Raw genomic sequence first — 15,154 nt, forward strand, 5'->3', positions numbered from 1 at the left:
TCGAGAGGCTTGTTTGTAGGGGTGGTTTCTGTTTATCAGTCTGTTTGTGTCAGACTCTGCAGGAGATAGAGTAACCACATAATCAACACTTGTGCACTGGAAAGAGAAAGATTAGTAAAGGGTGTGAAAATATGGGCTTGTCTGAAACAGACGGGAGAAATAGTTTATCGGTGGATGTGAGTCATGCTGTTTGGAGATTATCAGACAAAATAAGATCCGTCACTTAAGAAACATCTGAAATGTTTAGGACTAGACTGACAACTTGTATTTGGACCTTCTACTTCTCAATGTTACCAATTGTGGTAGTAGAGAACTGTTTTAATCGAGATCATTTTTAGCACATTTCTATGTGAATTTCAATTGTGTTGAGTTACCTAAAATCAAACATCCATCCATCCTACCATTTTCTTCCACTTATCCCAAGTTGGGTCATGGTGGCAGCAGGCTAAGAAGGATATCACAGATGTCCTTCTTCCCATCCACACTTTTCTGTTCCTCCTGGGGATTTCCAAGGTATTCCCAGTCCAGATAAGATATACATTTGGGTCTACCTCACCTCCTCCCAGTTGTGCATGCCCAGAAGACCTCCAAAAGGAGCCACTCAGTAGGCCTCCTAACCAGATGTCCAAACCACTTCAACTGGCTCGTTTCGACATACAGGAACAGCACGTCTACTCCAAGATCCCTCCAAAAGTCTGACATCCTCGTCCTATTTCTAAGGCTGAGCCACCCTTTGGTTGCTTGTATTCGTGACCTTACTCTTTCGGTCATCGCTCATATTTCATGACCATGCAGAGGGTGATGGTTGGGAGACAATAGACGGACTGGTAAATTTAAAGCTTCAATTTTCAGCTTAGCTCTCTCTTCATTACATCAGTCTGTTACAACACCTGCAGTACTTCTAGTGCCGCATCAGCATCAGCAGTACTGCCCCAGCTTGCCCAACTCTCACTTGAATTAGACACTTGAATTACCTTGCTTGAAGTCTCTCTCCCCCAATCCAGAGGAATCATTCCCTCTGTTTTCTGGCAGAAAACCATACCCTCAGGTTAGAAGGTGCTGACTTTTATCCCAGCCATTTCACACTTGGCTTGAAACCAGTTCAGTGCATAGTGAAGGTCACGCTCTGATGAAGCCAACAGAACCACATCATCCGCAAAAAGTAAGGATGCTGTTCTGAGGTTCTCATAGCAGACACCCTCCTCACTCTGTCTACACCTTGAGATGTGACAAAGGGTAACCACCCAACACTGACTGAAAATGTGCTATCACTTTGGTTAGACATGGACCTGAAGTCCAGAACAATGGAGTCTAATTGTTGTTTCTATTGTAATATTGACATTTTACAGTCATAAAAATAACAAATACTGACAGTGAAGCTAATAAAAACTAATAATTATTTTTGGCCACTTTGTTTTCATTCATGAGTGCATCTTCTTGTTGGTGCTCAAGAGGTACTAGTGTAAGAAGTTTAGCGTTTTCTGTTGCATGTGTAATGAGGCCAAAATTAAATGTAATTACGTACCTGCAATTATTTAGATTCAGTGAAACGTTTTTACGTTTAGGTCCAACTTCAAGCTGCCCCTGTGTATAACACTGAACTGACTGTATTTACTTCTAGTGCTCTGACAAAGGCTCTGTTCCAAAGCACGTATTTCTTTTTTGATGTGAGACAGATTGTGAGTATTTTGTTCTCGCTGACTAGGACATTTGAAGTGTGGTATTTTGTCTTTTTCTTTACCTTATCCTATATTTTGTGGGGAGTGTAGCATTAAAGTGGTACTCATAAGAGACCGAAGAAGTTACAAAATTGAAGAAGTTTAAGCTCAAAATTGCTGGACCTTATGTTTTGCAGACTGCAGTTCAGTAAGTGTCTGCTATAGGCAGCAGAAGCCATAACGTTATGTCTGGACTGGACGCTGTTCAACTTTGTGAAAAATGTCACTATCCTCATGAGGTTTGAGGTCTATATTTCAAAGTAAATTGGCTTGCACCTTATAACTAGAAAAACTAAATGCCGACTTTACAAAGCGTGTTTGAGGAAAGAATAAAAACATGCATCAGTTTAACCTTGTAAACCCACAAATGCTGTTTTCTGCAGTCATCCCTCTATTTTTAAAAACTGTAACATGTTCACATCGCATCTTTTTGTTAATGTGCAAAATGCTGGGCTTATGTTGAAGCTACTTATCAAGTTCTTGGTTAGAGGAAACTCTTTACCTTATCGTGTAAAGTGTCCTGCTCTGACTTGTGTTGCCAGTTGATGCTAGATAAATATAACTGAACTGAAATGACAGGAAGTGAACTGTTGCAAAATGTGTAGCTGTAAAGTGGCTAAATCCTCTTGTATCTTTTTAAAATCTCCTTTCTGAATATAAACCTGCAAAACCAATGCCCTGTAATACAGTGTTCATCCTTTGGTTTCCTAAGCCAGATCTACAAACAGATTATTTGCAGGCTTTGTAGATGCTTTGCAAAATCTCACTTCTTCTGTCATGTGCTTCTCTGCTAATGCTTAATTATCACTTGCAACACATCCTCAATCTACACACTGATAGTTGTGCTGTATTTAGTATCAGCTACTTTATTGTCATATTTTTGTGGCGCTATGGCTGGAAGATTTTCATGCCATCTAACCAGTTTGGTTGTTGGCAAGCCAGAATAAAGGGCTAGCAGGGCTTGACCATGCCAGGTATATGTAGTTGTATTCAATGCCGTGCTCTGTGGTTAAAATTTACTTAATTGGACATATCAAACATTGATTTGTGTAGTTTTTTGTTTGTTTGTTTGTTTGTTTGTTTTGGCAGAGGTGACTGGTGGGTTAATGCAAATGTTATAGCTCGTATAGATACAAATGTCAAAAACACAACTCATCTCAAAGAGAAAAATAGCTGGACTCCAAAACAGAGGAGCAGTGACCTAGAAGTATGCACCAGACACTAAAGACAAAGGTAGGCTTTCCCTCTGTGCTGCATTGCTTCTTCACCTTGTGTTTGGCATGTTTCTCTGCTGCCCTCTGTTGGATGCATGTGGTCATTTTTTTCTAAACACTGAGAAGGATTCGTGGTGTTATTGTGCCACAGTTTACGGAATATTTGCAGCATTTTTATATTTTTTTGTATCCTGTTAATGTTTTTTTTTTAAATCACATATTTGCAACCTTGGATGTCTGATTTTCTTTTTTTCTTGTTAGCTCAGCTTTCCTGAGTCTGTCACCTTGCACTCATTATTTTCCAATGGCCGCTTGACTTATGGCATCTCATGCATTAATAATGTCCTCTACTCAGTGTATAATGTAGTCTGCACACCAGGATGGAGAACATGGACAAAGGAGATGAGCCTCCGACAGCTCACCTTCGTATTCGTCACAATGAGGTGGGCTGTAAAAAGACAGGAGATGTGATCTCATTACTTAAGAGAGAAAATGAGAGCTGGCTCATTAAAAGTGGTTCGCTCACAGCCTCTTCTCTTGGTTTCTCTTTTGTCCCTGCACATTCTTTTGTAATCACACACCTATCAGGACACTTCCAGAGACGTAACTGCTTTCTCCTTGACTGGCCAAGGTGACTGGGCGTCCCCAGCCGAGTGGATCTGACAGCTCGGCCGTTCCACTCCGCGCGGAAAGCCTTTTAAGCTGCCGCCGGTGAAGTTGGCACGCAGCGGTAGAATTGGCCATGCGGGAAATCATTTTTATATTTTATTTTATTTTTCACCATTTGAAAATGCAATCAGTGCTTTGTTGTCCTATGCTGCTCTGTTCAGCATCAGACAGTGAGATCCAATCATTCCCCACTGAGCACTGCCAGCAGGGTGCAAGTGGGCACACAAGGGAGACTAAAAGAGCAAAGACTAATGGGACTAAAGGCTTCCATTAGCCTTTTTCCTTATAATGTTACTTCCGCAGGGATGTGTATTGTTTCAGGTTCTTTAAAGGAATCTATTCAGCTCATTTTCAACTCATATTTTTGTTTACAACAACAACAACTCTCTACAAGTGTAGCTTTGCATGATTCACAATTCACAATAATTCTTATATAACTTATACTGACCCTTGGTGCAGCTACAGTGTATTCCCTTCCTTCTCTTTATACGCCTGATTGGTTGCATTTGGCAAACAATAGTTTTGAACAGCAGGTGGGTGGGCCTTGTGTTTTGACAGTAACTGAGATTTCCATGTTGGGGATATCCCCACCCTTTAACTTCATACAGATCCAAGCATAGAAATAACTGCCTGAAATAGAGTGTTTAAAGCACTTCAAATGCTCATTTTAGCTCATTTAAGACTAATTTACTTCTCCATATGCTTGCAATAGATATATGTACATATATATAGATAGATACTATATGACAAAATAAGGCAAACAATAGTCTGAAACAGTGAAACACATGAAACAGTGTCCATCAGTAGAAGGTTACAAGCACAACTACTTTTGCAGAACTGTGTAAGAGAACAATGTACATAGGCGTTTGTACCGGAGGTGTTTGACAAATGATGCTGCATATCAAGTAATTCCACCAAGCGATGCGTGGTTAATGAAAATGCAAATTGGTAGTTGATGTTGTTAATTCCCCAAAGCCAGCACCCAGTCCCACAGATAAACAGCATTAATGAAGTTTTAATTGCAAAAGTTGATATAAATGTAGCTAGTGGCAGGCTGTAACAATGAGTCGGAGTGTTTTTGATATCGTCTGCATTGTCGCCACAGACTTAGTAATGAAGTAGGATTGTCAAGGCTATGCTTTATGCTGCCAAAAAGTTCCCTCAGTGAGATTTTATTTGCATAATTTCCTAATGAGACACTCTGTGTTGACAGACGCAATTGTGTGTGTGTGTCTGTCTGTCTGTCTGTCTTTGTGTTGCAAAGGAGATGAAGGACCTAGACTGCTCTCATTTCCCCATTATTCTCTCTGTATATGTAAAACAGGAGTGTCTGTGATCGCTGTGTTATTTTATGTGGACACGCTTGCACACAGAGGGGCTCGGGGGAAATGTCTAGGTCACCGACCTGAAATGAGCTGAGCCTCTTGCTGAAAATGGTACACACAGAAATGTAGTAACGACCCAGAAAGTTATCTGCGCTGTGGTACCTGGTGAGAAAGTGCTGTTAGGTTTATTTCAGGGAAATGTAGCTGAGTTCTATTTTGGTCAGCATGCTGTGTACTGAGATTAAATGCTGTTGTGATTTATGACTTCAAACTTTTGGGTAGCAAGTGGTTTCACATGTAGGTTTGACAGATAGTGAGTGGGAGATTCCAAATTTAGCAGCTCAGGCACAAAGTATAGTTGTATGTATAGTATGTTGCTGAGAGGACAAAAAGGGTAACTTTGAATCTTTTATCAGTTTGACCAAATTAGGGAAATAGTCAGCAGTAGTATTTTAAAAATAATCCTCAATGCTTCTCCTTCCCCTATTCATACAAACACTCATCCACCAATTGTGGCTCAGTGTCCTGGCCAAGGGCACTTTGGCATGTGGTGGATTTAAGAAAAACTTGCTCTTTCACCTGAATAGTTGAGGGATTTTCTACTTTCAGGAGGGAGTTATCATACTGTTTAGCCCTGACTTGTCAAAAGGAAAAGAAAGTCAAGCATAAGTCACATATGCTGACCAGTGGGAGAAAGAAAAGGGAGGCAAACCAATACAAATAGTGCTAGTAATCATAAAGAGCATTTATAAATTTCAAAATGCAGTTTTTCCCCAGAACACCTGCTCCATTATAATCCCAACAAGTAACAACCGTGTGATGCTGTTGGCCTGCAGCTATGTAATTAACTTTTGTCTTTGCTGTTGGATTGTGTTATTCACTATGATTATGATTGATGGTCATTTTCTATTTGCTCTTCCAGAGGAGATTTTCCAGTCCCACATTGCCCATTGGTGGTCTCCAGATGGTGCCAGGTTAGCATACGCCACCATCAATGACACCTTGGTGCCCAGGATGGAGCTGCCAATGTTTACAGGCTCACCCTACCCAATAGGGAAAGAGTACCATTACCCTAAGGTATACTTTTTCCTTCTTTAAACATCTGTACTGATGCAGATAGTTTAAATTATAGAAATAGAATGGTTTAAGCAAAGTGTTTTTATGTTTTGCTTTGTTTTTTTATGGGATATTATGCTCAGTTACTCACTTTGTTTTCATTCTGATCAGGCTGGAGAGGAAAATCCAGTCATCACTCTTTATGTCGTGAACCTTAACGGCCCTCTGCACACCATTGAAATGAGGAGGCCTGATGATCCCAGGATAGGGTGAGTCATCCAAAACTATCAAACAGTCTACCTCTGTGCTCAGTCAACCAATGCACATTTTACACATCGTAGATTTGGCTCAGATTTGCAGTCACATAAAACCGGTGGAAAATCATTGGCTTTTTTTTTTTTTGGCATATCTGTACAAACAGTCAAGATGTGATTACAGGACAGACTTTAAGCTTCAGTTAAAGAGGGTTTATAACTTTTGTAGGATTTAGAGTATTTAGAGTCCCCAGTTCAGATAAATATTTTTTAATGAATCATTAATTATGTATATTATGTAAATCAGTAACAACAATAACTTAAAATGTAAAGTAAAACAAGTAAAGGTTAAAAATACATCTAATCAGGGACTTGTAACTGATGTAAGTGGCTTCCCTGCCGACCCATCCAGTGTCCAAATGTGGAGATTTATACCTTTCCTGTACATGGATGAAAAATGAGGATGAAAAAATTTTTTATGTTCAGAATCACAAATCTGTAGATCAACAGAAAAGTCCTAAATATGAGTTGTATATACATGTGTTATCATAGGTGATGCAAAGCAATATGGATTTTTGGATAATAAAATATTTTTGAATACAGTATATTACAGAGTCATAGTGGGTATTTTTATTATATGATATGCTGCACAGACTGGGGGATTTTCTGTCCCCAGTGATGCATTTTTCCTTAATAGGGTGTTGTGTTTAAGTTTAATGCCTCTATTTAGTCTCTTCATATTTACAGCCTATTTTTCCACCTCTTTATACACTGCTTGATTTCTCTGTGTTCAGATGCAACCACTTTTTCCATCATCTTATTTTTACCCGCATTGCAGCTGATACCAACGATAATAAATGCTAAATATGCTTTCTGTTTGCCAGTGAGTACTATGTGACCATGGTGAAATGGGCCACCACCACCAAACTAGCCATTAATTGGCTGAACAGAGCACAGAACATCTCAATCCTCACACTATGTCAGGCTACAACGGGAGTCTGCACTAAGGTGAGCACAGTGTGCATGGCACATGTGCCGCAAGTATGAAAGGCTGTTTCTTTATCCCAACTGAAGTCTGTTTATCTGTTTCCACAGAAACACGAAGATGAAAGTGAAGGGTGGCTCCACAGGCAGGTGAGAATGATAATACACACGTGTGTGTAAGGTAGATTTAGAGTATTAAGGCACTGAGGTACTTATCCTTTCCTTTGTAGCAGTCATTAAATTATAGCCACTGTTTACTTGCTTTGTTGCCTGGCATTTCTTGCCTGACGACATGCACAGTCATTAAATTCAAGCTTTAAATTTAACATGGCTTTGTTCCAAGCAGTGTATGCTGTCTTTTTAAATTATAATGCGGGAATGCCAGTATAATTACTGCATTAAGCAGCCTGCGTATTTAGTTGTCTGTAGCAGTCTTTATTTTATGTCTTGTTAAGTGAAAACACTTAGATCAACCCTCTCTGTGTATTCAGAATGAGAAGCCGCTCTTTTCCAAAGATGGTCTGAAGCTGTTCTTCACACGGGCCATTCCTCAAGGAGGCAGGGGCAAATTCTTTCACATCTCCATGTCCATCTCCCAGGTGAGAGAATATTTGTATGCCAAGTATTTGCATCACTAACATGAAGTTAACTTGGAACTGATGAACCTTTCATATCAAACTTTCAAAAAGTGTGGCCCATATTAATGAAAAATTGTTTGAAAGACATTTTGCATACATAATTCCTTCTAGATGATTATTTGCAGCAGTTTCTGTCACCTGTAAATTGCCAAGGTGGTACATCTGATGTTTTGTACAGTGATTGTAGTGAAATATTTGTCCTGTTCCTGTCACATACAGAAACTGTTGGTGGCATTGGAGGATAACTATCATATTTTTGCTGTTTTTGCTTCTCTACACCCACAGCCCAACATTAGTACAGACACACTGCAATCTATCACATCTGGAGACTGGGATGTCACTCAAGTTCTGGCCTACAACGAGGAGAACCAACTAATGTGAGCATGCACAAACCCCCAAGCCGCCACCAGAACTCAATCATACTAAAAAGCATGTTACCACACATTTGCAACTGGTTACATTTACTCTATACTCACCACCCACTTTGTTAGATACACCTGTTCAACTGCACATTAACGCAAACATCTAATTGGGTTATGTAACCTCAAAAATATCTGCAGAACTTTAAACCAAGCTTTGAATGGCAAAGAAAAATTATTTAGCTTACTTTGGCTGTGGCGTGGTTGTTGGTGCCAGGCAGGTTGATCTGTTGATATTTACCCATACTCTCTTCATCTACATTTCTTTGGGTTTACAGAGAATGGTCAAAAAAATGAAAAATATCCAGTTAACAATAGCTCCCTGGGTGAAAATGCCTCGTTGATGCCAGTGGTCAGGATAGAATTCCAAGAGTGCTTTGAGCTGATAGGAAGTCAACAGTAACTCAAGTAACAACTCACCACAACTAAGATATGCAGAAGAGAATCTCTGAATGCACAACACATTGAACCTTGATGGGGTACAGCAGCAGATGACCACACTGAGTGCCACTCCAATAAGCTTAGAATAAACTGAGGTTACAATTCACACCAAAATTGGGCAACAGAAGATTGGAAAACCCAAATGGAATTCACGGTCACCAGATCTGGATCCAGGTATCACCTTTGTGATATAAGAGAACAGGAGATTTGCACTGTGGCATCTGCAGACAAATCTGCAGCAACTGTGTGACGCTATCGTGTCAATATGGACCAAAATCTCTAAGAATTTTTCCAGCACCTTGATGAATCTATGTCATTAAGAATTAAGACAGGATTGAAGGCAAAAGGGTGCCCAACCCATAACTTGCAAGGTACGCTTGAAGAATCTTATGTGGTCATAAATGATAAACAGATAAACAAGGTTAGAAATTCAGCACCATGGACAGAGGCAAGCCCATTGTTTCAGTGGTTTGACAATAAAATCATTCTTCATTTTTATTATAGGTATATATGGTCTTTAGGGCTGAAATATTGGGAAATAGATGCTCTACTGTGCCACCTCAAACAATTCCACACAACAAACTGCCCTGAATGCACACACATAAAAACTGCCTCGAGTCTCCATTGCACCCATGAGGAGTGTGACTCATTCCCATCACTCCCTGATAATTACACTCCCACTGTGATCTGACTAATAATAATAATAATAATAATGGATTGGATTGATATAGCGCTTTTCAAGGCACCCAAAGCGCTTTACAATACCACTATTCATTCACTCTCACATTCACACACTGGTGGAGGCAAGCTACGGTTGTAGCCACAGCTGCCCTGGGGCAGACTGACAGAAGCGAGGCTGCCATATCGCGCCATCGGCCCCTCTGGCCAACACCAGTAGGCAAGTAGGGTAAAGTGTCTTGCCCAAGGACACAACGACCAGGACAGAGAGCCCCGGGATCGAACCGGCGACCTTCCGGTTACAGATACGCTTCCCAACCCCCTGAGCCACGGTCGCCCCGGACTAACATGACTTCACATATTTATACCCTCATCCAAACATATATAGACACACAGTTCCTCTTTTTCCCTGAGAGTTGCAGGGATTTGAAAAAATCCCAGCCAAATGGGGGTAAGATTTGTCCCATTTCTGTTCTGGGTTCTTTTATAAAACATCTTTTCTAGTCGGGGTATTACTGGGGTAGTCCCAAAGCTGACTGGGGAACACAGCTCTGCTAAAGTCACAGAGTAGACCAAAAATAACAATTATACATGACTGTCATTCCATTTTTGCGTTTTTTATGTTTACACAGATACTTCTTGAGCACTGAAGATGGTCCAAAGCGAAGGCATCTGTACAGGTATTAGCTGTTCGAACTTACACTGCACTTGAAAAACTAGTGGCTTTGATAGTTGGGGAAAAAGTGTTTTTTAGTTTCAATGTTAAAAACAAACACTCATATTTATTTCCATAGTGCGGACACATTTGGTTCATTCAACCGTCGCTGTCTGACCTGCGCCTTGTCCAACAGCTGTGGATATATCAGTGGCTCCTTCAGCCTCAACATGAGCTACTTCCTGCTCAACTGCCAAGGTAGTACCATGTGTGAATTCAGCCTCTGTTTAGCTTATCCACTTAAAGATGTCACACAGGACTCTCTTTTAACAATGACAATGAAGTTACAAAGTGCATGAGTGCAAACTTTTAAAATGGGCATTGCTATTTTTATTACATCACAGTGTGCCCTATGTGCAAGGAGACAATGCAATTCTGTGATGATAAATCAGCCATCATATAAATGGCCAATCCTCCAGTTTGCATTTCTTATTTGTTTATACCTTCAGGGACAATACACATTAATCAACATTACTACAAGTGTACCAGTGAGTTTACTAGATTACCACTGGGTAATTTTTCAACTGTTGACCCCTGGCCAGATGTTAAATTAGCCTTTAAAAGCATAAATGAATATTTAAAAGCCTCAAAACAGTAAAAAGCTTTAGAAAGAAGAAGTCGAAAGAGAAGTGCAGGCTGTTAAAATGCAACCACATAATATCCTGTTGTATTACACATGATAAGCATAAGCCAGAGGGTACACATTGGATAAAATGTCATATTGTGTCATAATGTTAAGCTTTAAAATTTTGTTTGTTTTGAAGTTTATATGATAATAAATTAGCTACACTTAAGAGAATACACATCCTACACTGCTAGTCATGTATGTGTCCTTTGACTTACTGTAATAATTTAATCACATAAAAGGGATCGCTTTTGTAGTCATTGCTATAGGTGTGTCTGTTGGTTCAAAGTGGTTTCTCTCAGTAATCTGTAGCTTGGTGTACTTGAATGCACATTCAAGTAATGCTTTTATTAAGCTTCAACATCTGTCTGATGTTGAAGCTAAATCATCAGACAGATGTTAAAATCAGGGTCACACCAAATGTGAAAAATCTCCAAGATCAGTTTTTGTAATATGATAAATCGAGTACTATATCTTACGAAAAGGCCTGGAGAAAGATGTACGGGCATTTTTTTTTTCAGTTCGATGGCCTATAAAGTTACATGACATACAAAATTATAATATATATAATATACATTATAAAAAAATATAATTTCATGTGTTTATGTATGTTTTACAGCTTATAGAAGCCAAGGATTTCAGCCAATTCTGCTCCAGTCATATGTGTAAAGACGATAAAACACACCATTTTAGTATATAATGCTAATAGGTCAAAGGTCACAGTCACACAGATTAGGAAAAGGCTTTAGTTTCCACTGGATCATCTCCAAACTTCAAATCATTGTGGGACAAGCACTTTCTTTGAGCTCTTTAAAATATTTTTTTCAGTACAGCAGTGTATGACTTCACCATGACACACAAAGGATTAATATATCACACTAGATTTCCATGTTAACAGTACTGGACCACACAAATGATCTATGAAAACGATGATGTCACGATGGAGATGTCATTATTGAAAATTAATGACATCAGTATAAAATATCAGCGTTTTAGTATAGCCCCTGCCCTTTGGGGGGATCTGTGCAATAGTGCTCTTGTATTACTTCCTCTTTCTCAGTGATGTACAATAACATGTATACAGTGCGTGTACGATATTAAAACCTGTAATGATATTTTATATACTAATCATATGTTTTGTATGTAAATGTGAGCAACTGTAGCAAAGTCTTTGAAATGAGGTGAAGTATATATAAAACATACAGTACAGTACTTAGAAATTACACTGTAGTAAAAATGTTTCTACCAATTTTCTTTTGGTGAGATGTTGTTGCTAAAATGATTTCATATTTCTGTTGTGTTGCTGGTAGGTAGTTCACCGAAAAGTGACAGCACTGTGGCAAAAACAGAGCCGGTGCTCGGATGACTTTACTTGTCACAATGTCAAAAGCTTCTTTCACCATTAAAAAAAGAGATCCCATATCATTGCACTTCTCCTACCTTTGATCCATTTATTCAATATCAAAAGAAGAGACAATCTTCTCCTGGTGATCAGAGAAATATCAAAATGTCACAGCACTGTTGTCATGCCGCAGCAGAAACTGTGTCTCAGTCTGACTTGAAGCCTGTAGCCTCAATATTTAATCACTGATGTAACACTTCAGTGTCAATACTTGCTAACTGATCACCACTGATCTAAGATCAGACTTGAACCGACCAAAATGCAATCACACCCTTTGTGCTCAACCTCTGACAGTCTCTGACAGTCAATAATCTTGTACCTCATGTATTTGTAGTGCAGTTCTTTCCTTCACAGCCTGCCTGTGATCTCATGTGATGAGATTATAATATCATAATCACAAGGAAAGGGAGTGTAAGGGAGAGAAAAAGGAGCCAGGGAGAGAGCGGCCGGTTTGCTCTTCGACAAATACAACCACAGTGTTCCTCTATTTTATTCTCAATTTGCTAAGTGCATCAATCACTTCATTTGCTGCCCCTCCTCCCTGCAGTCTGAGGTTTTAGGGCTGTGCCTCTGTTTGTGGCCTAGATATGGAAAAGCTATTAGAGCTATTGCATTACATAAACTGAATAAGCAAAGATGTGCTTCTTTGTCTGTCAGACAAATGATCTGGTATCTTTCAGGGTTTTGTTTTGTTTTTTTCTTTTTGTGCATTCACTGAAGGACACTGTGGCATCAGTGTGCATTTGTTAGGAAACATACACTTTTCCCTTGCTATAAACAAATAGTAAATACAGCAACCTATGTATTAATATTATGGTGATTTAAAAATAAATTGTTTTTTTTAAACAGTCCATAGTAAGTCAGAATGTCCACATGTCATGGTCAAATATAAAGATACATAGTATTTGAGCTCTGATCTTCTTTTTAGGGCCGGACATCCCGTTTGTGGCTGTTTACAAGACACAGAGAGACACAGAAAGTGAGACACAAGACAGAGAAAGTGAGTATTTCAACCAAGCAGCAGGTCTCCATGTCAAAAAGTATATTTCCTCTAGTGGCTGGCTCCAGAAGCAAGTCATTGCCTTAGCTTCTCATGTTAAAATGTCCAAATTTACAAAGTTAAAAAGTTAATTTTGGTGAAATCAGGGTCACATCAAACGTGGAAAATCTGTAAAAGCTTTTTATTACCCACAGTTTTTTATGGATGATCTTCAAACTTCACAACAATGTCGCCCTTGCTACCTGTCTGTATCCACATTCTTAATAAAGTTTAAATGTGTGAGTTTTAAACTAAAAATCTATTTATTTATTTTTAAAGAAGAATTGTATTTACTTTTGTAGGAGGAAATTAGCTGTACACAAGCTATAATTTTTCGCCTGAATTAGAATTTGAACAGATTTTTGACTCACTTTAGGGGCTAGCCCCTAGTGGCCTTATAAAGAACTCCAGTTTTGACGCTCCTGCTTCCTCTTTCAGCCCTGGAAGCTACCTTTTGACACAAATGAATATTTACAAGCCTGAATGGAATGAAACACATTAGAAATGACCTTCTCTACATTACCATATTTGCTATATTTAACCTGACCTTGTCAAAAGGGGGCAGAAGTGTTTGCAGTGTAGTGCAAAGTGATCACCTTTGCACTGAGTCACTGTTTGTCTACAGGCCAAGTGTGGCATGACAGACGTAATGACATTACTCCTCACAGTGGATGTCCTCATTAGATTATAACCTGCCCAACAGCACTATCAGCATACTGTTATTTGATTACTACAGTGTGTATGTGTGTGCCAGTCTTTATCATCTTTAAGTAATGAGATCTCCCCGTCCTGAATATGTTAAAAAACAACTCTGTAAATTTCATTACCATATATTATTCGATGTATTCACCTTCACAACAGCATTTTTGTAAGTGCAATCCATTTTTTTCCTGCCACTCAGTATGCTGCATTTAAAGGCATGTCTTTCTAAGTGACCTGTAGGTCTTTCTAATGTCCTGCTGTAAGCAATGGTAGAGACAAGATCACATTAGAATTAGTGTATGAAGTCTCCTCATCTCATTCCAATTTGGCCGTCTTGATTTGGTGCCTGCTTTTACATCTCCTCTACAACATCTATGTTTAGGTTTCATGGGGGGGGGGAGATTTTTCTTATCGCCTCTAAAATTTTTATGTAGCACATCTATAAGGAGATTACTCTCTATTCTGCTCCTGTAACAAATCAGTCATTTGAAACATGAGCTGCCTGACAAAAATACTGTAAACTGTTATCTCACATACTCTCTTCAGGTATTGTAGAAGTCTATAAACTGGAGAGCAATGAGAAAGTGAGGCTGACCTTGGAGTCCATGCAGATGCCCATAGTGGAGTACAAGGAGATCAACATGGACGACTATAGTATGTATCAGACCACCAGACTCTTACTGTATAATGGCATATTATTAGGAACTTAATGCTAATGATGGAGTAATACAGAGCTTATTTCACTTCTTTTTATATTAAAAGATGCCACGGAGCTGAGGTAAACTGAGCCAAAAGATGTTTGTCAATCAAAACAAACTGATTCCTGATTAAAAAAGAAAAAAAAAACAAACCCATAAAGTTTGAAATATATTTTATTTGTAGACTGTATGTAAAAGATGGACATAGCCATCATGATGGCTGTCTTCATGTTTTGAAGCCAGATGTGAGGAATAAGGGGCAGGTCTGCCTGAGAACCAGACGACACTGAATGCTCATATGGTGACATGAGCTCTAAAACCCTGCTTTAATATTTGTTTAACGCCCGATGAAAAATGTGGGCCCAGATTAAAATCACTCTAAATGGAAAATGATAACTCTATGGGAAAATAGCCTTGGACTTGCCCTCTATGAACAGTTTGTTGTATGTATGTGGTTTTAGTCTCCCATTTTTGGTCACACTTTTTTCGTAAATCTCGACCATATCATGTTTCAAAAAGGAATTTCTGTGGCATTTTCCTCTTCATTGTTAATCACAAGTTCTTGTCAAATGAGCAA

The 15,154-nt window shown here is 39.0% G+C and overlaps 1 protein-coding gene across 6 annotated transcripts in view; it reads left to right on the forward strand.

The window, feature by feature from the left end:
* Window positions 1-15,154, forward strand: part of LOC113029320 (dipeptidyl aminopeptidase-like protein 6) — a 261,437-nt gene that overhangs the window by 238,291 nt on the left and 7,992 nt on the right. For all 6 annotated transcript variants that reach the window (XM_026180141.1, XM_026180142.1, XM_026180143.1 and 3 more), the window contains 10 exons: window positions 5,849-6,003; window positions 6,154-6,251; window positions 7,121-7,244; window positions 7,332-7,370; window positions 7,712-7,819; window positions 8,144-8,235; window positions 10,029-10,076; window positions 10,191-10,309; window positions 13,067-13,138; window positions 14,426-14,533. In XM_026180141.1, the coding sequence (XP_026035926.1) occupies window positions 5,849-6,003; window positions 6,154-6,251; window positions 7,121-7,244; window positions 7,332-7,370; window positions 7,712-7,819; window positions 8,144-8,235; window positions 10,029-10,076; window positions 10,191-10,309; window positions 13,067-13,138; window positions 14,426-14,533 (963 nt within the window). The remainder of the gene's footprint in view (window positions 1-5,848; window positions 6,004-6,153; window positions 6,252-7,120; window positions 7,245-7,331; window positions 7,371-7,711; window positions 7,820-8,143; window positions 8,236-10,028; window positions 10,077-10,190; window positions 10,310-13,066; window positions 13,139-14,425; window positions 14,534-15,154) is intronic.

Source organism: Astatotilapia calliptera, chromosome 9 (genome assembly GCF_900246225.1).
Source record: "Astatotilapia calliptera chromosome 9, fAstCal1.2, whole genome shotgun sequence".
NCBI classification, from domain to species: Eukaryota; Metazoa; Chordata; class Actinopteri; order Cichliformes; family Cichlidae; genus Astatotilapia; species Astatotilapia calliptera.